The sequence below is a fragment of the Phocoena phocoena genome, chromosome 11 (assembly GCF_963924675.1).
Source record: "Phocoena phocoena chromosome 11, mPhoPho1.1, whole genome shotgun sequence".
NCBI classification, from domain to species: Eukaryota; Metazoa; Chordata; class Mammalia; order Artiodactyla; family Phocoenidae; genus Phocoena; species Phocoena phocoena.
In genome coordinates this window covers 58,894,549-58,917,772 of record NC_089229.1, presented here as the reverse complement: position 1 = coordinate 58,917,772, position 23,224 = coordinate 58,894,549, and the positions used below count along the sequence as shown (strand labels likewise).

Here is a 23,224-nt window from a genome sequence, read left to right as displayed (position 1 = left end):
GCTGTCCCCCTCCCTCCTTCCACCCAAAAAAGTATCCCTTGAATGACTGAATCTAGCTTCTTCCTCCTATTGCTACCCCATCCTTAACAAGGTTTAGAGCCTCTATGGGGTTGTTTCTTTGCCTCATGAGAGCTGAGCTGTAAACTGTCTCCTTTCCTACACCATCAGCTCCACTTACAGGGAGAGGGTCTACTCTCCAAACAACACAATCAGGGACCGGTGTAGAATAAGACAGTGTTTCCACCTGAGAGACTGGGGAAGCCTGCAGAAGTTGGAGGTTGGAGGAGACCCTGGGGTTTGTTAAGTCAGGGTACATCGTCTTTCTCTCCAGGACAAAGTATGAGGTTTTGCTTCTTTAGGATAGGGTCAGAGCACACTTAAGTGATCCTTTAGGGTTCTTGCTAACTCCAGAATGTTAGAGAGAAACCTACTCCCTTTCCAGATCTGGCTTCTAATAGTAGCTGTTTTCTCTTCCAGCAGAATCTCTCTAAGATGGACATAGAAGACAGCAATGGCCGCTCCTATATGTCTGGTATGCCCTCTTGTGCATTCTGTTTGTAAGGGGCTGGGAGCAGATGCTCTCCTGTGGAGGAGAGTGGAGAGCCTTCAGCCTAGCACAGGACCTCTGAGTGCCCTAGTCACAGAGCTGTCACTCACTCTTGGTAGTGTGCATTTATTTTGGTCATTTTACATTCCCTATAAAGTGATTCTCTTTCCAGACATCTTGGAGGATAGGAGTAGGAGAAGGAAATAGGAGAGGAATATGAGTAGAGACTATTAGAGAGAGGACTGATTTGAAACAAAGAGACAGAAGGAAGATAAGATTCCTTCTTCTATGCTCTGAGGTCACCAGCTAAACACAACACAACATCCTGTCCCAGCCAGGTAGAGAGCAGAGCCAGGTTTCAAACCTCAAAGGCCTGCAGGGGCCAGGTATGTATGTAAAAGAGTGAACTGGCTTTGGATAATGAGCAGAAGAGAATGATGGGGACTGTCATGGACTGGAGAGCACATGTCCTACCTCAAGGAGCAGCAGCTCTGCAGGGTCCAACAGGCATTGCCATGTGGGAATGTGTATCCAGTATGGCCAAAACTTCTAGCTTTTCAAAAGAAATCAGAAATCAGGATTTTATATGAAATGTCTCCATTTAAAAACAATAACTCCATATTTTAAAAAATGTTCCATGGGGCAAGAAGCCAAATTTATCTATGGTCTGAATTCAGCCAGTGGGCCAAGAGCTTACACCTTTGAAGGAGAGGTACAGAGCCCAATTCTCCCCCAATCCTTTCCATGATCATAACGTCGTAGCTTTTTATACCTGCCAAATACTCTTACTGAGGCAGAAGAGATCACTGCTTGTAGCATGGGTGGCTTTTAGGGATATGAAAGTAATCAGGATCCTCTTAGAGTTTCACAAGATGAAAAGAAATGAGGAACTTCATCTGGCTGGAAAGGGCCTGAGACAGAGTTTGTCTCTACGATGGAAGGAATCATTTTTTGGACCATTAGAATGTTAGGGCAGGAAATGATTGTAAGAGGTAAGGGAGCCAGAATTGGGTTTTGAGGTGATGCGTATCCCCGTCAGTAATCCAGGCACCATTGTAGGAATGACCTATAGTTTATTTTTTTACCTTAAAGTGGGACCAATGGAGGAATTATGGGCATGCGCTAAGGGAGATAGCAAGATGGGTCAGACACACATATGAGAGTCATTGACAACACCTGCATAATGTCAAGGTAAGAAGTTGACTCTGACCCCTTTCTCATTTAAGGAGGGAAGGCGTTGGAATGGGTACAGGCATTCGATACCTGTTACATGCTGGACAGAGTAACAGGGATCAAGTGGACTGATTTAGTTAAAGAGACTTTATTGGAACTAAAGTCATGGCCTTTCTGAGGAGCCAGCCAGTCCTCCTACCTCCTGCTCAGTTAAGCCTATTCAGAAAACCACTAATTGAGGAACACCTGTTCTCAGGACCCTGCACTGGTGCCAGGGAACACTCAGATGGAAAAGTTCCTGCCCTAAGGCAGGCAAATGAGAAGCTAGGAAGCCGGCTGGGGAAATCCCATGGAGCTCTTTTCAGTCCTATCTCTGGAGAATGTTGGATATTAGAGGAAAACTTCTGAGGGTGTTGGCTTCACTGTGCTATGGAACCAAGATTCTCCCTGCTTTCAGCAGGGTGGCCCTTCCTAGATAAGAAGAGTCCTCTGCACAGGATGGTTTTTGAATGAAAGTGGAGGCCAGAAACCCCTCATCTGTGTTTTGAGAATTCTAGATGTCAGCAGCTATTGTACCTTAGAGAGGGACAGGGTAAAATCAAGGCAGGGTTAACATTAGCACTGAAAAGCAGCCCCTGCAGGACTGGGCGTGGCTGAGACAGTTCACGGGAGGGGTGCCTGAGGGGTGCCTGAGTGCCCGTCGCTGACCCTTCTCTCCCGGACTGATGTGGAAGCAGTGGGAAAGGCTGCAGTGCACACCCCTCCTAAAGTATGCGGCGGCCCCCTCACGGTCATCACAGCTCTTCCGCCTCCACACCTGGGGGCCTTCACTTGCCTGGCCAGTTGATGAAGCGGGTATCTCTCCTGTTCTTCGAAGAAGTTTTCCCACCGCACAGAACCTGTTTCAGAAAATCCACCTTTTCTTCCCCTATCTCTTTCTAAAGGTGCAGGTCATTCCCTCCTGGGGAAGAGAGGGAAGAAAGGAGGAATCCATTAATTTACTACACAGGTGCTCTCCCCACCCCCATTCCCTATATTTCAAGGGAAACTGAGTTGCTCAAACGCAGCTCGTGCAATTAACTGACTGAGCAGTGCTTGTCCCAAGTTTTCTGGGACTGAAATGTTTAAGGGAACCTTGGCAGAAAGGGATCCAGGGGTAGACAGCCCAAAGTTTCACGGCCCCTCCCACCCCCAAATTCTTGGAATCAGAAAATCTAGTCTTCCAAAGTAGGTCAGCACGTCAGTGAGCAGCTCCTCTGGAAGGGAAGGGAGCAGAGGCCTTGTCTTGATAGAGGGCGGATTCAGCCAGGGCTGTCGGCTGCTGGGGCCCCAGGGGCACAGGAGGGGAGGGGAGGTGGGGAGACTATACCAGTACTTTGCCTGGAATCTGAAAGGGCTCAGGGCCACAGAGCAACACGAGCCTGAGATCAGACTGTGCAGGGCCCTCTGGCTGCTGGGAAGGGGGAGGCTGTCAGTCCCCAGATCTGGAGAGCGACCTCCCTCCTGGAGGAGGAAGGAAAGGAGGGATACGAGAGCCTGAGTTCTGTGGGGGAGGGGCTCTCTGCCGATCTGAGAGCCTTGAAGCTGCCCGCTGTCCTGGGCCCCATGACCTCTGAGGCCTTGGCTTCCCCAGCTGGCAGAGGATTGGGCCTTCCCTGGGGGCCCCCCCTTTCTCCCCCAACCCTGTGGGCCCATCCATCTCTCTCTCTCTTGCACACACTCTTGTCTCTCTCAGGCATTTGTTGTGCAGTTCCTCTTTGTCTGCTGGGCACGAGGGCAACGGCATCTGCCTCTCTCCCTGTGGACTCCCCAACCCCAGCCCTTCACTGGCTTGAGAAAGGGATGCTGTAGCCTAGCCCCCGTCATCACATACACATTCTCTCCAGCCCCCTCCCCAGGCACATCCAAGCTGTGCTGCTTCTCTCTCTCCCTCTCTCTCCCTCTCTCTCCCTCTCTCTCCCTCTCTCTCCCTCTCTCTCCCTCTCTCTCCCTCTCTCTCCCTCTCTCTCCCTCTCTCTCTCTCTCTCCCTCTCTCCCTCTCCCCCCTCCCCCTCTCTCCCTCTCCTCCTCTCCCGCTCTCCCCCTCTCCCCCTCTCCCTCTCTCTCTCTCCCTCCCTCTCTCTCTCTCTCTCCCTCTCTCCCTCTCTCTCCCTCCCTCTCTCTCTCCCTCCTTCTCTCTCTCTCTCTCTCTCTCTCTCTCTCTCTCTCTCTCTCTCACACACACACACACACACACACACACACACGCTCACACACACACCCTGGGCTGAGCTCTTGCTGGCTGCAGCCGTGGGCCCCTGCTCACCGTGCCGCTGCCGCTGCCTGCGAAATGACGGCGGTTCCCCTCACTTCCAGGAATCCACGCTTCCTGGAAGGTGAGTGGCTGGGCTCACCCCTGCCTGCCACCGAGACGCAGACATGCACACACCACCCGCACTCCCTCGCCGTTTCCAAGGCGGCGGCCGCGTTCGCACCCCAGGGTCTCACCGGCAAGGGAAGGATAATGTAAGTTCAGGCAGAAGGTGGCTAGTGGAGGGGGGAAGGGGGGCGCTGGGGCTAGGGAGCCAATTCAGTAACAGCTCCCAAGCCTGAGGAGAGGGAGAGGACGGGGGCTGTGTGTGTAGCAGGGGAGGGGGCGTTCCTCCTTACACTTGCGGAGGATGGGAAATGGTGTTTGGTGTTGCTAAGCGAAGGCTGCGACTTGGACAGTGGGAGCTTGTGGTGACATCTTGATTAGGCCTTGGGGACAGATGTAGGGCTGCCTGGGGTGAAATGCCAATGCCGAGACGGGCTGGGGTGGGAATGGGCAATAGAAAGAATCGAGGTAAAGAGAAGCCCTCGCAGCAGATGCCTCAGCCTGGAACTGAGATCCGAGGGGCTTCAGCCTCCTCCCCACAATAGAGCTGGGGATGGGCGTCTTTCTTTGCTCCTGACCCCACTCTTCCCTGCTAGCAGTCTAGCATCCTGCCCCCTGGAACCCATGGTCAAGAAGAGGAAGACGGTTAGGATGAGGTCCCTTGCAGAGAAGTGTGGAGGCTCTCGGACCTCACGGCTCTTCCCTAGGTGGCCACTCTTTGAAGGGATGGAGGAAGGGCAGCAGGAGCGGAGGGCTGCACCCCCTCAACATGGGAAACACATTTAGCTGGTGGGATGTTGCTCTGGTTCCTATCTCTTCCTCCTGCTTTTATGCCCTTTGCCCACCTCCTGGTTCCTCTGATGTGAACCTCATGATTTGGCTTTGCCCTCTGGGGGTTCAGCCAATCTGTGATGACTTTGACCAAGAAAATTTCTCTGAGACCTGAGAGCAGCCCTAATTCTTGGCTTTGACAGTCTGGGATTTCTTGGGAGTCCCAGGCATTTGAAATTCCCTCACTGGGGTTTCTGGGGCTGAGAGAGGAACTGCTGAACTTCCTAAATCTGACTCTAGTTCTCTTCACCTTCCAGCTAAAACTCAAAATCCCTGGAGCCCCAAAAGGCTTTCTGACCCCTGAAATGGATTTATTTTATGTATTAGCCCCATAAAAGTAGACTTGAGCCTGTTTTGCCTCTTACCTTTATCCTAGGGAAGGCAACGGCATCAAAGAGCCCATTGAACTACTGGTGTGACTCTGGAGGTAACTGCTCTTCCTCCTGTTCCCAGGCCTTAAGAGGGAGAGCCACAAAGGGTGTTTTTCCCTTAGTGTCCCTAGATCTCCCTTTAAGGATATTTTCCCCATATATCAAGCCCCAGGCCCCAAGAGGCAGCCTCAGCCTGGTAGGCTGGGACCAGCAATGGATTTCCAGCAAGCTCACTCATCCTTTTAGGGTCAAGGACTCAGCGCCAGGGCCCAGAGCCCTGTTCTTCCCCCATTACTAACATCCAGTGATTTAGGACAAGTCAGCACTAACATTTGAAAAAGAATGAGAAGATAACCTTTCAGCCCTTCTAACCTTAGCAAACACTACTCTTAGTTGAAAGGACATATTTTAAACCTGGGTCTGAGTCTACAAGTCTCAACCCACAGCTCTGAGATGCTCACTTCACGATATGTGTGTGGTCCTGATATGGGGCAACTTTTTTTAGATAACCATGGCTCATCCAAAGAGCCCCAGCTGGGGAACCTCAGTTTCAAGCCATAAGGCTTCTTCGACAGGTAGTGAACAAATTTCCTCAGGCTTTGATGGGATAGAGTGGGGGAAATGGGACTTTTAGTAGAGGATATGAATGGGAAATGGTCCCAAAGTCCTGAGTGGTTGTTTTCTTCCCACTGACCAAAGCTGGAGAGGGATCCCTCAGGAGGGTGTGTTCCGGATTTCTTGCCTCAGGCCCAAGACTCCAACCATTTTATAATGGAATCTTTATTTTGTGAAAGTAAGTATGTGCATAGCTGGGAAATTGGGTAAAATACTAATAGGTGGACTTTAGGGATGAATTTTAGGGTTTGTCTCTCTCTCTCTCTCTCTCTCTGTCTGTCTTCCATATTTAGGCCTGTGTGCACACATCTATGCATGTTCATGTTAGCAGATAATGTTGAAGGCTATGACTATGTTTCTCCCAATAGGTATGTTCTCTTTATGTGTCTCTACATATATGGTATGTGTCTGTGTCTGTGTGTGTTTATCTACATGCTACACGTGTTTTATTTCACCTGTATATTTGTGCAGAAGACTATGGGGAGGAGGGATTTTTTTTAAAGATATGATTCATATCTTCAGGTGTGTTATCTGATTTTTAAAAACATATATGACACTCTTAAAAAGCATTTTTACAAAGCAATTTGTGAACAAGTTAAAATGAATATATTGAGAATAAACTGATTATTTCACTGTCAAGGGACCATCAAGTAGTAAATATGTGATTGGAATCATATCAGATGGAGGCTTTCTAGAGTAGCCACATTTTTGCTGATTTTAGAAAGTCAAATGGGCCCAGCTCTTCCCTACTGAAACAGTGACTCCCAATTAGCTATACAGGTGTTGGTTAAGGCATGGGTACTTACTGTTTGTGATCAGATCGGGGTTCCACCACTACTTGACCTTAGACAAGTAACATAGCCTTCTTTGTGCTTCAGTTTCCTCATCTGTAAAATTAAGAAAATATTGGCACCTACTTCACAGAGTTGCTGTGAAGATTAAATGAGATGATTCATTTAAAGTGCATAGAACAATTTCTGGCATGTAGTAAGTACTCAATTAATGTTAGCTGCTATTGTGAATTCCCTGGTGGTTCTGTGGTTAAGACTCCGCGCTTCCAATGCAGGGGGCGTGGGTTCACTCCCTGGTCGGGGAATCAAGATCGCGCATGCCGTGCGGTGTGGCCATAAAATAAAAGAAAAAAATTTTAATTAAAATGTTAGCTACTATTATTATGATTACTATCATTATCATTAGATTCAGGGACAATTTCAGCTGCCCTTCCTGCAGATCCCGAACCTGGTGTCAGGGGCTCCGGAGAGGAACAGTAGGGAAGAACGTCTGTCCTGAACCACCTCCCTCCTGAGGCCCCATTTTTCTCTCCATCCCGGCCCGCCCAGCCCCAGCCCTGCTTCCTGTGGACGTCAGGCAATGATGCTCTTCCCCTCAGGCCTAGATGAAGGTAGGGTGGGCAAGGCGCAGCCACTGAGCTCGTGGAAGTCAGCACCGGGCACCCAGGCTGGCGAGGGCACAAGGTATGGTGCCAGGCATACAACACTGACTTGTACATGGCTACGAGATAAATGTTTGTGAAACTTAACTGAACTTTGAAGAGATTAGGCAATGGACAGTAAATGGCTCGTGCTGCAACTTCACCTCCCCTCTTGTTCTCTCCTCCAAGGTAGCGGGGACTCATCTCTGGAGAAGGAATTCCTCGGGGCCCCAGTGGGGCCCTCAGTGAGCAGCCCCAACAGCCAGCACTCTTCTCCCAGCCGCTCACTCAGTGGTAAGTGCAGCCTCCTGCCCTCCCTGGCGTTACATGCCCTCAGTTCGCCTTCCATGGCAGCCACTTCCCCATCGCTGCTCTCCTCTGGTTTCTGGCTCAGAGTCTCTAACAGGACTCAGGAGCTCAGTCCGGGGTTTCCCTGACTTCTGAGAGGAGAGTGAATGGTCACTGCCTAGTGACTAGGGTGGAATTAAAAGAGGCACGGGTGGGATTAAGGTAAAGGCTCCAAAGAGGAATTCTGGAGCTGGAGAAATGAGTAGATAGAAATGGTCGTGAGCTGGAGTTAGGAAATAGAGATGAGAAGGATCCCCCCATCACCACCCCCCAGTCTCCTGCCAGACAGGGTCCCCATGACTGCCCCTCCTCAGCTGGCCCTGGATCTGTGACATTCTCTAAATGGTTGGAATAGCCAGGAATGTAGGTCAGAGCTAGAGCCAAAGCTCTCTCCTCAATGGCTCCTCCCTTCTCCATCCCCCTCTCCAGATTTTTACGGAGGGGAGTAGAGGTGTTTGGTCCTATGGGGTGGGAGGATAGTGTGAACCATTTCTGTCTTCCAGCTTTGCTCTTTCTTCAGCCCACCGTCTTGGTCTTCCTAGGACCATTTTCCCGCCACTGTTACTCGCTGGCTTCCTGCCCAGGGCCAAGCCAGACATCTTTCCTAATGACAAGAGAGTGGAGAAGAAAGCTCCCCTTAGCCTCCTCCTCTCCCCAGTAACTGAAGACACCCCATGTACCCCAACTTTTTTTCTCTTGAAACCTATTTTCCTGGTGGCTGGAATAGGAGGAAAGGTTGTTTCAGGTCCCAGCAGGACCCCATATCACCACCCAGGATACTTAGGGGATTGGCTTCTTTCTTTCTTTTTTTTAAAATTTATTTATTTATTTTTGGCTGCGTTAGGTCTTTGTTGCTGCACGCGGGCTTTCTCTAGTTGTGGTAAGCAGGGGCCACTCTTCACTGCGGTGTGCAGGCTTCTCACTGCGGTGGCTTCTCTTGTTGCGGAGCACAGGCTCTAGGCGCAAGGGCTTCAGTGGTTGTGGCTCACAGCCGCCAGAGCGCAGGCTCAGTAGTTGTGGCGCACAGGCTTAGTTGCTCCGCGGCATGTGGGATCTTCCCAGACTAGGGCTCGAATCCGTGTCCCCTGCACTGGCAGGCGGATTCTTAACCACTGCGCCACCAGGGAAGTTCTGGATTGGCTTTTTTAAAGCCTCAATGTCTCAGGGCTTGGACACAGCCTTTCCGACTTTAGGAGGGCCTTTCTGGCCCACGAGCAGGTCCCCCCCTTTGCCTGTCTCTATCCTAAACACCCTCCCACCCTCCAGCCAACTCCATCAAGGTGGAGATGTACAGCGATGAGGAGTCGAGCAGACTGCTCGGGCCGGATGAGCGGCTCCTGGAAAAGGATGACAGTGTGATCGTGGAAGACTCGTTGTCGGAGCCCCTGGGCTACTGTGATGGAAGCGGGCCAGAGCCTCACTCCCCCGGTGGTATCCGGCTGCCCAATGGCAAGCTCAAATGTGACGTCTGTGGCATGGTCTGCATCGGACCCAACGTGCTCATGGTGCACAAGCGTAGCCACACGGGTGAGTACAGCAGGTGCCCCGAGGCAGAGGCTGTGCTGCGAGGCCATGCCGCAGTGGGGTAGCCTCAGGAAGGGAAGGGTCTCTCCCAGCACCATTTCTAGCTGATGAAAAAAGGTCTGGTGATGAAATTTGGACTCCCTCAACACCTGTACTTCCTGGCACTTTCCTCAGCTGTTGTTACAAAGAAAAGCTGGTATTTGTCTCAGGAGGTGACGGAGGGGAAGGTGTGGTAGCCTCAAGAAGGGTCCTGTAGTCCAACAGGGTATTGTTTGGGCCCTTCTGTCTCATGATTTTTGGGGGTTTTTTTGCCGTGCTGCGAGGCATGTGGGATCTTAGTTCCCTGACCAGGGATCGAACCTTTGCTCCCTGCAGTTGAAGCACTGAGTCTTAACAACTGGACCACCGGGGAAGTCCCTGTCTCATGATTTTTTTTTTTTTTTTTTTTTTGCGGTACGTGGGCCTCTCACTGTTGTGGCCTCTCCCGTTGCGGGGCACAGGCTCCGGACGCACGGGCTCAGCGGCCATGGCTCACGGGCCTAGCCGCTCCGCGGCATGTGGGATCTTCCTGGACCGGGGAACGAATCCGTGTCCCCTGCATCGGCAGGCAGACTCTCAACCACTGCGCCACCAGGGAAGCCCCTGTCTCATGATTTTTTTAAAAAAGGGAACACAGAAGCCTCTTCCCAGCTTTCTTGGGCTTTGGGCTTCAGACTTCTGGGGCAGAGTGGGACCTGCAGGGCTCAGTTCTTAACAACAGTCTTTGGCCCAGAGTTCCAGGGCTGGTGCCCTTCCCCCTGCCACACACCTCTCGTCCACATCTCAGGGTGAGACTGTTCCCAAGGGGTCCTTATAAAGCAGGATTTGTGTATGTGGCACAGCCCTGCCTCTCAGAAATGTGTTCTGAGCACCTTCCTTCCCCCCGGGCGGGTTGAAGCAGAGGGTGAGGGACTAGGTTTAACCTTCACAGTTCCTCACGCCCGGTCGTCTGGGCTCTGTCTTCCACTCGCAGGGGAAAGGCCCTTCCACTGCAACCAGTGCGGTGCCTCCTTCACCCAGAAGGGCAACCTGCTGCGCCACATCAAGCTGCACTCTGGGGAGAAGCCCTTCAAGTGTCCCTTCTGCAACTACGCCTGCCGCCGGCGTGATGCGCTCACTGGCCACCTCCGCACACACTCGGGTAGGTGGCCTGACCGGGACACCCAGCAAATAGAGCTCAGCCACTTTTCTTGTATTGGGGGAGTTACAGTGTCTGCCACTGAGGAGGGCAGAGCACTCACAGAGCAGGGCAGCAGGCCCCATGGGGGATTTGGGGCTTTTTGATGGGGTATTTTACATCTGCCATTCTCTGTAATAGGGAGCAAGAAGGAGCCTGGGTGACGTTGTTGGCTCTCAACACTCACCCTCCCTGACTTGGTTTTTATTTATTTATTTATTTATTTATTTGGCTGTACCAGGTCTTAGTTGCAGCACTCGAGATCTTCATTGCCGCATGCAGGATCTTTAGTTGTGGCATGCAGACTCTTAGTTGCGGCATGCGGGATCAAGTTCCCTGACCAGGGATTGAACCCAGGCCCCCTGTGTTGGGAGCGCAGAGTCTTAACCGCTGGACCACCAGGGAAGTCCCCCGACTTGGTTTTTAAAGTTCACGCTGATGCCAGAACCCTCTGGGCCCCATCACCCCCAACTGCTGAGCACCAGGGAAACCCCTCCTTCTACTCCCGTGTGCCCCAGGCCCCACACCTATCACCATCTGCATCTCCCCCCTCTGTCTGTCCTCCCCTTGACTTCCTGCTGGTTCCTGAAAATTTTCATGGGCCTCCCAAACTGGAAGAAAGGAAGCCTAGGAAAAGAGTATCCCATTTCTGTTTCCCATCCCAAGAGGTTGTCACCTTCCCAGAGGCAACAGCAAATCCAGAGGGTGCCTGGAGGTCAGTGTTTGGAACAGTGCCAGGGAACTGGACTAACCAGGTTTCCTAGCCCCAGCCAAGGCGGGTTGAGTCGACGTCTTTCTGAATCAGCTGGACAGATAGCACTTTTGAAGCATTTTGCTAACTTTTAAGCTTTGGTTTGGACTTGGAAAGAGGCCAGGAGCTGAGCTGGCAGGAAGGAGGGAGCTCAAGATTGGGAAAAGGAAGGAAGAAGGGCAGAGGGGAAATAATTAGTAGGGTCTGTCCTTGGAAACCTTCCTTGCTGTTTTTCTCTTTTCTTAAACTCTCCTAGGCCAGGATTTAAAGGGACAGAGCAATCACCTCACCACCCTCTGCTTCTCCCAGCCACCTACCTTGTTCTAGATTCTCTCACTTTGGAGCTGGGACCTCTTTATCTCTATGTATGTGGAGAACCAGGGAGAAGGATCATTATTGATTCATGCTTTATAATCTCCAAAGCATTTCACGTGTGTCTCCTCACTCATGTGATCCTCGTAACAATTCCAAGGTAGATGTTATTATCACAGAGCTCTTCTGCAGCCTCGCTGGAATCCCGTTAACGGCAGGTGCCAGGGAGTTGTGCTCCTTTTCTGAGGAAAAGGGGTGGCTCCCCCTGCTGGTTTGGGACAAGGATGGTTTGGCCCCCTAGAATTCTTATCAAAACAGCAGGGCCAGCTGGGTGGATATTGGATGCTGCTCTGTAGGAGATTATTAGGGACGGAAGTGGACACATATACTGTTGGATCCCATCTCTGTGAGATGTTTTCTATCACAGCCCACACTATAGGAAAAAAGGAGTTTCTCCCCTAGATGTTAGATCATTTCCCCAAGAGTCTTGGGTGGATGAGGACCACGGCATTCATCTCATCCCCCAACCACTCAGATTTACAGTGCCAGAGCAAAAGGGCAATAGATTGATTGAGACTAGGCCCAGTTTAGGCGTTGGGGGGTGGGTAGTAATTACCAGCCTCCTGGAGATACCTTCTCCTGAGTCCCTGCTCAAGAGTAGAATGATACTTTCACAAATATCATCTCTCAAGCTTTTTCTGTTTTTTTTTTGCGGTACGCAGGCCTCTCACCGCTGTGGCCTCTCCCACTGCAGAGCACAGGCTCCAGACGTGCAGGCTCAGCGGCCATGGCTCACGGGCCCAGCCGCTCCGCGGCATGTGGGATCTTCCCGGACCAGGGCATGAACCCGTGTCGCCTGCATCAGCAGGCGGACTCTCAACCACTGCACCACCAGGGAAGCCCTCAAGTTGTTTTTAAAGGAACTGTTGATCTCAGTTTTTCCAACCTTTTTCTCTTCAGTGGAAACAAAATCTTCATAACCTGTTCTTTGTTTTTTAAAAAAAGACCCCCAAAGTTGGTGTTCTCTTCCTTTTATTCTTCGCCTTTACTTTCCTCTTGTTCTGTTCTTTTTTTTTTTCTCTTCTCAGAATTTCTCTATCAGTGATGGTTTTTCTAGGGCTCTTTTGGTATCTCAGTGTAGAGAGAAAGAAAAATGAGTAGTAAAACCAGGCCAGGGATGGAAGTAAGAGTACAAGTAAAGGTCAGTGAAAACTGCCCCTCCCCACACTGGCAGATCTAAGGGCTCTTGTTTCTGTCACTCCAGCCCACCAATTTCCCCCAAACTGAAACAGATAGTTCGTAAGCAAAAAATCCCCTTGTCTGATAAACAGCACTTATACCCGCCTGCCACATGGAAAGGTTAAACCACAGTCTGGGCCCCAGACTCTGAGATCTTGGGGTGGGGCCAGCCTGCCTGCCAGGGATGACCCCCTACAAAGTCCCTGGGTCCTCCCTTCCTTTGAACAACAATTTGGCCATCTTGAGGCCCACCAACAGTCCAAAGCTATGTGCCCTGGGTCCCCTCTCTCCTCCCATAGCTGCCCATTGTCCCTCTCCAAGGTTTGGTCGTCTGTCCGTGTTTGCAGCTGAAGTTGGGGAAAGGAAGACAAGCAGAAGAACTCGACTGAGCAACGCCCGTGCACGTTTGCTCCTGGGCGGTTTTGCAGAGCCAGGGCACAGGGAGAAGTAACTCCAGTGCTTCCTCTTCTCTCTCCTACACAGTCTCCTCTCCCACGGTGGGCAAGCCCTACAAGTGTAACTACTGCGGCCGGAGCTACAAACAGCAGAGCACCCTGGAGGAGCACAAGGAGCGGTGCCACAACTACCTACAGAGTCTCAGCACTGAAGCCCAAGCTCTGGCTGGCCAGTCAGGTGAGCCTGCAGGTAGGACCATCGGGGAGTTGAGGACAAGGCCGGAGGGAGTGCAGGACAAGGGTAATCCCAGCACCTACCCCCACAAAGGGATGGGGTCTATGGAACAGGGACAGTTACCCCAGTAAATGTGCCGAGCATCCCAGTTGGTGCAGAGCCCTGTGGTGGGTACTGCAGGGAGATCCAGAGGAGGGGGAGGATTTGATCTATGTCCTCAGTCTAATGGGAGAGAGAGAGTGTACAAGGAAGTATACAATCAAGGGCCACATGTATTTAATTGTCCCCAAATTATCAGAAATGTGCTGTGGTGAGGTCTAGATGGGGTGAAGTAAGCAGGGCCCCATTTCCCAGGCATGGGATTTGACCTTACTTAGCTACTGACCTGCTGGTTTTCTCCAGGCAAAGGTAGCTGGGCCCCTGCTACCCCTACTCAGCTGCTCCTACCTGTTCCCACCTCCCTCCCACTAGGTGATGAGATACGGGACCTGGAGATGGTGCCAGACTCCATGCTGCACTCATCCTCTGAGAGGCCAACTTTCATTGATCGTCTGGCCAACAGCCTCACCAAACGCAAGCGTTCCACTCCCCAGAAGTTTGTAGGTAAGAGTCCAGTTGGAGAGGAGACATCAGCTTTAAGCCACAGCTCATCTAAATCTGAGCACTGGTAGCCCTTAGATCAACTGGGTCTGGAGATTTGCTTGGGGGAAAGAAAGCGGTCTGGTGGTCTTTGGTGCTCAGAATCTATCCCCAGAATAGGAGGGGAGTGAAGAGGGAGCGCATCGTGAGGGTGTGAGAAGGGTCAGAGTTGGGGTCTCTCCAGGTGGTTGGTTGTAAGAGGAGGGGGTCAGGGGCTCAGGCTCTTCCAAATTTTGAAAATAGTAAGGACTCAGTCTATGGGGGCTGAGTGAAGGACCCTTAGAGTCAGAGAGAGGAGGTGTGTATGGAGTCCCCTAACCTGGCCCTGGTCATTAGCTCTCTAAGGACCTGGAGCTTTATAGAGAGCAACGAAGGAAGTATTCAAGACCAGTGGGCTGGGACTGAGTCCTTCCCTAAGATTATAGCCCAGAGTCAGGGAGTAGCCCCACAGAGGACCTGACCTTGAGGGAAGTAAATGAGGGGTGGTGAATAATGTTACAGCCATCCCCAGGGGAAAGAAAATGAAGAAGTAATCCTGGGGGAGCTTAGGAATTATCCAAAGCCAGCCCTGCTGAGACCCTTCTCTCCGCAGGCGAAAAGCAGATGCGCTTCAGCCTCTCGGACCTCCCCTATGATGTGAACTCGGGTGGCTATGAGAAGGATGTGGAGTTGGTGGCACACCACGGCCTGGAGCCTGGCTTTGGAGGTTCTCTGGCCTTTGTGGGGGCAGAACATCTGCGTCCCCTCCGCCTTCCACCTACCAACTGCATCTCAGAACTCACGCCCGTCATCAGCTCTGTCTACACTCAGATGCAGCCCCTCCCTGGTCGACTGGAGCTTCCAGGGTCCCGAGAAGCAGGTGAGGGACCCGAGGATCTGGCTGATGGAGGTCCCCTCCTCTACCGGGCCCGAGGCCCCCTGACTGACCCCGGGGCGTCCCCCAGCAATGGCTGCCAGGACTCCACAGATACAGAGAGCAACCACGAAGATCGGGTTGGGGCAGTGGTATCCCTCCCTCAGGGTCCCCCACCCCAGCCTCCTCCCACCATTGTGGTGGGCCGGCCCAGTCCTGCCTACGCCAAAGAGGACCCCAAGCCACAGGAGGGGTTACTGCGGGGCACCCCAGGCCCCTCCAAGGAAGTGCTTCGGGTGGTGGGCGAGAGCGGTGAGCCGGTGAAGGCCTTCAAATGTGAGCACTGCCGCATCCTCTTCCTGGACCATGTCATGTTCACTATCCACATGGGCTGCCACGGCTTCAGAGACCCTTTCGAGTGCAACATCTGTGGTTACCACAGCCAGGACCGGTACGAATTCTCTTCCCACATTGTCCGGGGGGAGCACAAGGTGGGCTAGCGACCAAGCGTCCCCCCTCGGTCCACCACTCCAGTGCCCTACCTACAGGAGTCTAGCCCTGTCCCCATCACGTCCCAAGGAGTTGGGTTGTGTAGCCCCGCTACTGGCTACCTGACTTCACACCTGACCCTGACCCTTCCTCACCTGTGCGCCTCCTCTTCCCCGACTGATCTAAGCATTGTGATGAAACAGGTCTTTTGCTTATGTTTCTCCTTTTTCTCTTCTCCTCTCCTCCCACCATACTCACTGAGTTATTTATTAATATAATTTGTTTTCTTTTGCTTTTTTTTTTTTTTAACTTATATCGGTCACTTACCACACCCCACCTTCCTGCCCACAGTCCCTTTCTGCTTTAGGCCTCATTTTTCTCTTTGATCCAGCTTACTCCAACAGCCCCAGGGGTAGGAAGCTCCTCTTAGTGCTAAGAGACCCTGAGCTTCTTGACTTAAGTCCTCATCTTTTACATCATCTGATTCTTCAGTTTCGATGGTGATAGCTCCCTCTGGCCCTGCCTTAGCTCTGTGACATTATATCTCCTCTCTGGGACCCTTCAACCTGGTACTCCATACCTCTTGTGCCCTCTCACTTTAGGCAGCTTGCACTACTCCTGATCGAATGAAGAAATCCCTCATTTGGAAGTAGGAGAGGCCGAAGACATTCTCCCCAGGCACCATGGGACTGAGGGTCCTCTTGACATCCCCCTAGGAATACGAGTTCCCCAAAGCCCACATTCAGGATCTGCCTCTAGGATGTGATATCTCTCTCTTCTCTCCTCGAACTGCCCGTCTACTCCGTGGTGGTTTTTCTGTCCTTGGAGTGCCCCAATTTTATATTCTCAGGGGCCAAGGCTAGGTCAGCAGTCCTCTGTCTCTGACACGTTTGGAGCCACAGGTGCCTAAATGGGAACCAGGGAAGGGAATGGGTCAAAATTCTTCTCTTTCTCTCCCACCTCTCAAACTTCTTCACTCTAGTGACCTTCCTGGGCTCTCAGGGACCTCTGTGGTCCCTGTCCTATGAGAAACTGGTGAGTTGCTACCTGATAACAAGGGGGTACCCTCAGCCCCCCGCGTCACGCTGCCTTCTTCTTTCCCCCTAGCAGGATTCACCCTCTCATTCCCGGGCTCCTGGGCCCTGTTCTTAGGATCAGTGGCAGGGAGAAAAGACTGTCTCTTTTCTCTCTCCTAATATTCTGTATAACCAAAAATTATCCCAGGATGAGCAAGGGCTTGTGCCCCTCTCCCCATTCCACTCTTGTCCCAGCAAGAATGGGATGGGCACAGCGGAACTGGGGGGGTCATCCTTTACTGCCCCCTCTACACTCAGCTCCCAGATGTAGGGCAGGAGGGGACACTCTCCTGGCTACTGCAGAGACCCCTGGCTATTTGGGTAACCTAGTTAGTGAGAAGGGGGCAGGAGGAGATACAGCTCCACTGCAAATGGAGGTCTCTTTCTACAAGAGTTCCCTGCCCAAGGCCACAGCCATCCCATTCTCTGCTTCCTTGAGATTCAAACCAAAGCCTGTTTTTCTATATTTAAAGATAAAAAAAGTAAAAACCAAACACAACACCTCACAAGTTGTAACACTTCGTCCTTCTCTCTCTCTCTCTCTCTCTCTCTCTCCCCCTCCCTCCCTCCCCTTTTCTCTTCCCTTCCATCTTTCTTTCCACATGTCCTTTCCTTATTGGCTCTTTTGCCTCCTACTTTTCTCACTCCCTATCAGGGATAATTTAGGGGGATGGTAAAAGGTTGGCTAAGGAACAGACCCTGGGATTGGGGCTCTTAAGGGCTCTAAGAGAGTCTACCTTACCCTATTATGGGAAGGGAGACCCTAAAAAACTTTTCTTCCTCCTTTTCTCCCGCACTATGTGGTCTCCCCAAGAGAACCAGATTGTCAAGGAGGGGCAACGTGGGTTGACTGTTCCTCCTTGACAATGTAGCAATAAACAGATGCTGCCAAGGGCAGAGGATCGGGGAGTCATCTGGGAGGAGAGTGGTCTCTGGAGAAGGGGAGAGTCTTCTTGAGAACACCCCAGGGAACTGTCTTCTTGTTTCAGAATGGCAGCAGAGCTGCGATTAATATCTGGGGTTCCCCTCAACTGTCCTGGTTATTGAGCCCCTTCCTGTTAGACCTGCCCTCACCACCTCTTCTGCTGCTGTGTATTTGGTGACACCTCATAAGGACTAGTCCCTTCTGGGGTATCAGAGCCTTAGGGTGCCCTATCCCCTCCCCCAGTCAGTTTCGGCACCTGTAACCTCCTGGAACATGAAAGACTATGCTCTGAGGCCATACTCTGAGCCCATGAGAGCAGAGACTGGAAGGGCAAGACCAGGTGCTAAGGAGGGGAGAGAAGGGCACTCTGTCTCTCTCCAGACCATCACTGCACTTTAACCAGGGTCTTAGGTACAAAATCCTACTTTCCAGAGCCTTCCAGCTCTGGAACCTCAAACATCCTCATGTTCTCTCCCAGCAGCCTTTTGCATAAAAAAAAAAAAAAAAAAAAAAAAAGTAAAGAAAAAGAAAAAAAAATACATTGAAACCCACATGGAGAAAAGAGGTGTTTTCCTTTTATATTGATATTTAAAATCAACACCACACAAAAAAATTTCTAAATAGACACTTTTCCAGACCTTTGTTTTTTCGTGTCAGTGTCCAAGCTGCAGATGGGATTTTGTAATACTTCCGGCAGCTTCTTTCCTTGTGTACATAATATATATATATAATATATATTTTTAATCAGAAGTTATGAAGAACAAAAAGAAAAAAAAAATAAAACACAGAAGCAAGTGCAATACCACCTCTCTTCTCTCTCTCCCAGGGTTTCATTTGTAGCCTATGCTTGGTGTCTCCTTGGACCTTAGCCCTTCACCTCCTCCTTTTCCTCTGGTTCCCCCTTCCCCCGCCCCCTTTTTTTTTTAAAGAGTTTTTCTCCTTTCTCAAGGGGAGTTAAACTAGCTTTTGAGACTTATTGCAAAGCATTTTGTATATGTAATATATTGTAAGTAAATATTTGTGTAACGGAGATATACTACTGTAAGTTTTGTACTGTACTGGCTGAAGGTCTGTTATAAATAAACATGAGTAATTTAACACCCCTGGTTGTTTTTGCAGACTTCCTTTGCCTTGCTTTTCTGCTGGGAGGGAGGGGGACCTCCTTGCAGCATACTGCACCAGCTACTAAACATTTTCAAGGTGAACAAGTATAAGACTGAAAGGAAACCAAGCAAGAGTGCTCAAGTTGTTTCTACAGAAGAACAGAAGAATTTTCAACCTAGTATGGGAAGTGGAGGAGAGTTGCCCACCAGGAGTGCCTTCAGGAAAGGAGAGAAAACCCAACCTGTCTATCTGTCCAAAGCAGAGGTTCATCAAACATTTGTTGAGTACCTACTATGTGAAAACACACTATATTCCCAGGGAGATACAAGATACAATAGCATGAATAATGATGATAATAGGGTCTACCACTTCTTGAGCATTTCATAAATGCCAAGCACTGTACCAAGTATTCATTTAATTGTAGAGACAACCTATGAAAGAACGGTCACCATTACTAGTGAAGAATAAAAGCCCAAGAGAGAATAAATAACTTGTCTAAGACTTATAAGCCAGTAAGTGATAGAACCTGGATTTGAACCCAAGGATATGGTGTGTTCACCCAAAGTCTGTGTTTATCCCTTAAAGCCCAGAAATCCAGCCAGTGAAACCCCCAGGCTATAAAAATCCAAAGAAAAGCCAACATAGGAACATTGACTTGGTTCTGCCTTAAATATTAACTATTTTCTGTCCCCCTCACTGAATGTTTTCTGTTCTGTCTACCTCATTGCCATTCTATACGATATTGTCTGCTTTGTGTTTTCCATAAGACTATATTGAAGTGAAAACTGGAGATGCTTCCATCTAGAGTCTGTCATTTTCCATGACCCATTGAAACTAGCAAATTGAAACGCAAGACCATGAACATAGTTGTTTTGAAGCCAAAACTAAAGTTAGAAAATAAATTTTAACCCCAATAAAGTGGGTTACAAATTAACGGAAACCATAACGGGTTGTGGGAGGGAGAGTGAATCTGGTGTATTCGGACTCTAGAATGACTCATGAATGAAGGGTCAGTCTCCATCTGTACCATCTTGGGTCTGAATGCTGGGAGGTCACCTTGACACCCAAATTTCTTCAATTTTGGAGACAAGTGGGTGGTTGGCTACCCATGAATAGCCAGTCCTGCTCAAGGCTAAAGACTCTCTGAAGGCTCTCCAGAGGTAAATGGAACTCAGACAGAACAAAGTATGTTTCAGTAGGGGGCCAGATTCATCAATGAGTGGTGAAATCACCTTGGTGGGGATTGATCGACACTTATTAAAAGAAAATAGAACATAACAGTGCACCTTATGTCATAAGGGCATTGTTTCATGAAGTTTATGTTTCACTTTTGTGTGTTATGTACTGAGTACATTTGTGTATGTACTGAGTACCAACGTAAAATATATTTCTACTAGGAGTCTGAGTCAAATCTCTTAAGTCACTAGTTCAGGCTATATATACCTCCATCCATTTGTTAGGTAAGAGACAGCATAGTATAGTGGAGCCAGAACACCTCATACTAGCACGACGTGACTTCAGACAACCTCAGTTTTAACCTCTACACCTCAGTTTTTCAATCTGTAAAGTAAGGACAATAATAGAACCTACCTTAAAGGCTTGTTGAGGGTTAAATGAGTTAATATTTATACAGTGCTTACTACAGCGCCTAGCATTGAGCTATCGGGATCCAGGAATAAAAAAGCGAACGAGGAACAACCCTAGCACCAACGCACTTGTCCATGTCTCCTCGTTGTGGGGTTTTCTCCATATTGAAAGGAGGAAGGAACAAAATGCTTTATTCCACCCCCACCGCACGCCACCCCCGCCTTCTTCCATTTCTCAATCTAGCACCAAGTAACAGGACTGTCAGAGAAACGAGCCGAGAGCGTCCCCCGGTGGCATAGTGTCGCCTTCGGTCTCAGTGCTTGGGGCCCGGGGCCTGCCAACCTCGCACTACAACTCCCACCATGCATCTCTTGCCCTCCGGCCTCTAACTGGGAAGGCGACTTGCGGCCCTGCGCTGGGGAACTTCCCCGCCCAGCATCGCAAAAAAGGATAACTATAGCCGCCCAGAATTACTTCCGGGGTAGGGCGTCGCAAGGGTTGCTGGGAAACGTATAACTCTAATTTTCTTCCGCCAACTGGTTAAATAGTCCCACCGTCACCGTGTGCCACGGAAAAAGAAACTCGAGAAACACCTTCCTGCCCTAAATTTCAGCGGAAACGCTGAATAATAAAGAAAATTTGAGTAAACTGGATTTCCGTTCTTGGCGTGCTTCCAGTAGACGTCTAGGAGGAATCTCCCGGCGCGAGCGTAGGGATCTCGCGCTATATAGGAGAGTCGGCCCGAGAGCCGGATCCTCTTTCGCCTCCTCGCTTCCAAGATGGTGAGTCCTGTCTCGTGGTGAATGTGCGGGCCGGGTGGAGGCTTGAGAGGAGCAGATTTTTGGATTGTGGGGGTTTGAAAACCTGGGCCACGGTGGAGGAGTGGAAAGAGCGTATGTTTGTTCCAGGCTCGGGGGGATTTGTGGAGGGACTGGGTATCTGAGTGGCACTTTTCTGGAGGTTGCCGGCGCGGAATGTGGCTAGAAAGGAGATAGGCTGGGTAAGTTGCGTCTTCTTCCTAATGGGGTTTTCATTTTCACGCAGACCAAAAAAAGAAGGAACAATGGTCGTGCCAAAAAGGGCCGCGGCCACGTGCAGCCTATTCGCTGTACCAACTGTGCCCGTTGCGTGCCCAAGGATAAGGCCATTAAGAAGTTCGTCATTCGGAACATCGTAGAGGCCGCAGCCGTCAGGGACATTTCCGAAGCGAGTGTTTTCGATGGTGAGTGAGCTCCTGGCGCGCAAACTGTGCAAGTATCTTAATACCTAAAACCACTTCTTGCCTCCTCTCCCACCCCCCACCCCCCCATCCGCAGGCTCTGTTCATTGGAGCGTGTCCAACAATTTTCTTGCACCTTTAGGATTGTTGTCGGTAGAAGCGAATGATGTTTTTGCTATGTTGTTTGCCGTTTTGAGTCTTCTCTGGACAGAGGGGACTTTTGGTCGTACTGCACAATCTTTTTTTTTTTTTTTTTTACTCACAATCTTTGAGCCTTATTTTGTGACTGTAGGGGATGAGATTCCAAAAGCACTTATAGTGTTTATCCTGTATCAAAATTTCGGGAGTACTAGCTGAAAATGTAAATGTAACAACTCTTGAATTGTTGACAAACATTTGAGTAGTTGTAGAAAGTCTTTTGAAGACTTTTAAGAGTCAAAGCAGTCCAGTTTGGTCGACAAGGGTGATGTTTGGAGCAATATGATGTCGTTTTGATCGTTTCTTTTTCTTAAGACGAATTAACTTTTTTAGGCAACAGGAGTAGGCATTAGGGCTGATGCAATTGGTGAAGGAACTGGATTTTTGATGATATTACATCTGTGGTGTGGATTTAGTTCCTATGGTGACAGGGTCGCTCAGTAAGGGAATATTCATTTGTGGAACTGTGTTTTATATGTATATGTATTTAGATACCAGAAACTGAACACTTGGCTTTGGGGGTGAAATCTTGTAGATACGTCTGACAGACACTTAAGTGAGTTTGCTTTTTTAAAAAATTTATTTATTATTCATTTTTGGCTGCATTGGGTCTTTGTTGCTGCGCGCCGCCTTCTCTAGTGGTGGCGAGCCGGCCTCTCATAGCGGTGGCTCCTCTTGTTGCGGAGCTCAGGCTCTAGAGCGCAGGCCCAACAGTTGTGGCGCACGGGCCTAGTTCCTCTGCGGCATGCAGGATCTTCTGGACCAGGGCTCAAACCCGTGTCCCCTGCATTGGCAGGCGGATGCTTAACCACTGCGCCACCAAGGAAGCCCATGAGTAAGTTTACTTTTGACTGATAGAATGAACAAGAAAGAACAGTGCAATGTGGTACCATACCTAATATCACACCTCTAATTTTTTGTTTCTTAGCCTATGTGCTTCCCAAACTGTATGTGAAACTGCATTACTGCGTGAGTTGTGCCATTCACAGCAAGGTAGTCAGGAATCGTTCTCGGGAAGCCCGGAAGGACCGAACACCTCCACCCCGATTTAGACCTGCTGTGAGTATCTTAAAGATGTGGAAGCCAGAGTGGTAATGGATAAAAGATAAGGAAGGACCCAAGGAATATCAAATTAAGATCACTGCCTGTGGGTGGGATCAACTAAGTCTGTAAAGACCCACACCTAAACATTTGTTCAGAGACACTTTTGAAGAATAGCTGTAAGAATTTGTTACAGATTGAGTAGTGTAATCTTGTTCCACATTTATTCATACTTTTATGGCCCAAATACATTGTTAGTGATGGGAGGGTAGTGGTCAAGTTCTTTGAGGGGGGACTCTTCCATGCGTGGTTTTTGAAAATTCTTCATTTCTTTATCTTCCAGGGTGCTGCCCCACGACCTCCACCAAAGCCCATGTAAGGAGCTAAGTTCTTAAAGACTAAAGAAATACTGTTTCCCGGAAAGACAATAAAGTAGAAATTATACTTTATATGGCATGTTGAGTATGTATTGTCAGGTGGGGGGGGTGTATGTCGTAGAATTAATTACTTTTACCAAGTATTCAGTTGTGGAGTGCCACGTGATGTTTTCATGGGGTGAGAAAGCTTATCCGGGTGAGTTAAACCTTTTGTATTTCTGCCTTTGGCCTCCCCAGTTTGCATAGCTAAAGGTTGGGGAGAGGAGTTAAGGCATCTGTGAATGTTAGATTAATTCAACCTGGCAAGTAGCTTAAGCTGGGGTTTTTAAAACAGGGAGGAACTAGCAGGGTAAGGAGTGTTATTGAATCAG

General features: G+C 49.8%; 2 protein-coding genes across 4 annotated transcripts; both read left to right on the top strand.

Moving 5' to 3' along the window:
* The first annotated feature begins 492 nt into the window (after positions 1 to 492).
* On the top strand, positions 493 to 15,337 carry IKZF4 (IKAROS family zinc finger 4). 3 transcript variants are annotated; one of them, XM_065886844.1, is made up of 8 exons: positions 4,139 to 4,225; positions 5,978 to 6,071; positions 7,515 to 7,619; positions 8,940 to 9,200; positions 10,210 to 10,377; positions 13,199 to 13,348; positions 13,817 to 13,948; positions 14,577 to 15,337. In XM_065886844.1, exons 1-8 carry the CDS (start codon positions 4,139 to 4,141, stop codon positions 15,335 to 15,337), a joined length of 1,758 nt encoding a protein of 585 aa, XP_065742916.1. The 3 variants fall into 3 exon arrangements, with proteins under 3 accessions (XP_065742918.1, XP_065742917.1, XP_065742916.1); XM_065886846.1 differs by lacking the exons at positions 4,139 to 4,225; positions 5,978 to 6,071 and adding an exon at positions 493 to 532; XM_065886845.1 differs by lacking the exons at positions 4,139 to 4,225; positions 5,978 to 6,071 and adding an exon at positions 4,050 to 4,095.
* A 5,441-nt stretch (positions 15,338 to 20,778) lies between these two features.
* On the top strand, positions 20,779 to 22,923 carry RPS26 (ribosomal protein S26). The gene is made up of 4 exons (XM_065887226.1): positions 20,779 to 20,800; positions 21,063 to 21,240; positions 22,364 to 22,494; positions 22,820 to 22,923. Exons 1-4 carry the CDS (start codon positions 20,798 to 20,800, stop codon positions 22,853 to 22,855), a joined length of 348 nt encoding a protein of 115 aa, XP_065743298.1. The 5' UTR covers positions 20,779 to 20,797; the 3' UTR covers positions 22,856 to 22,923.
* Positions 22,924 to 23,224: the final 301 nt, after the last annotated feature.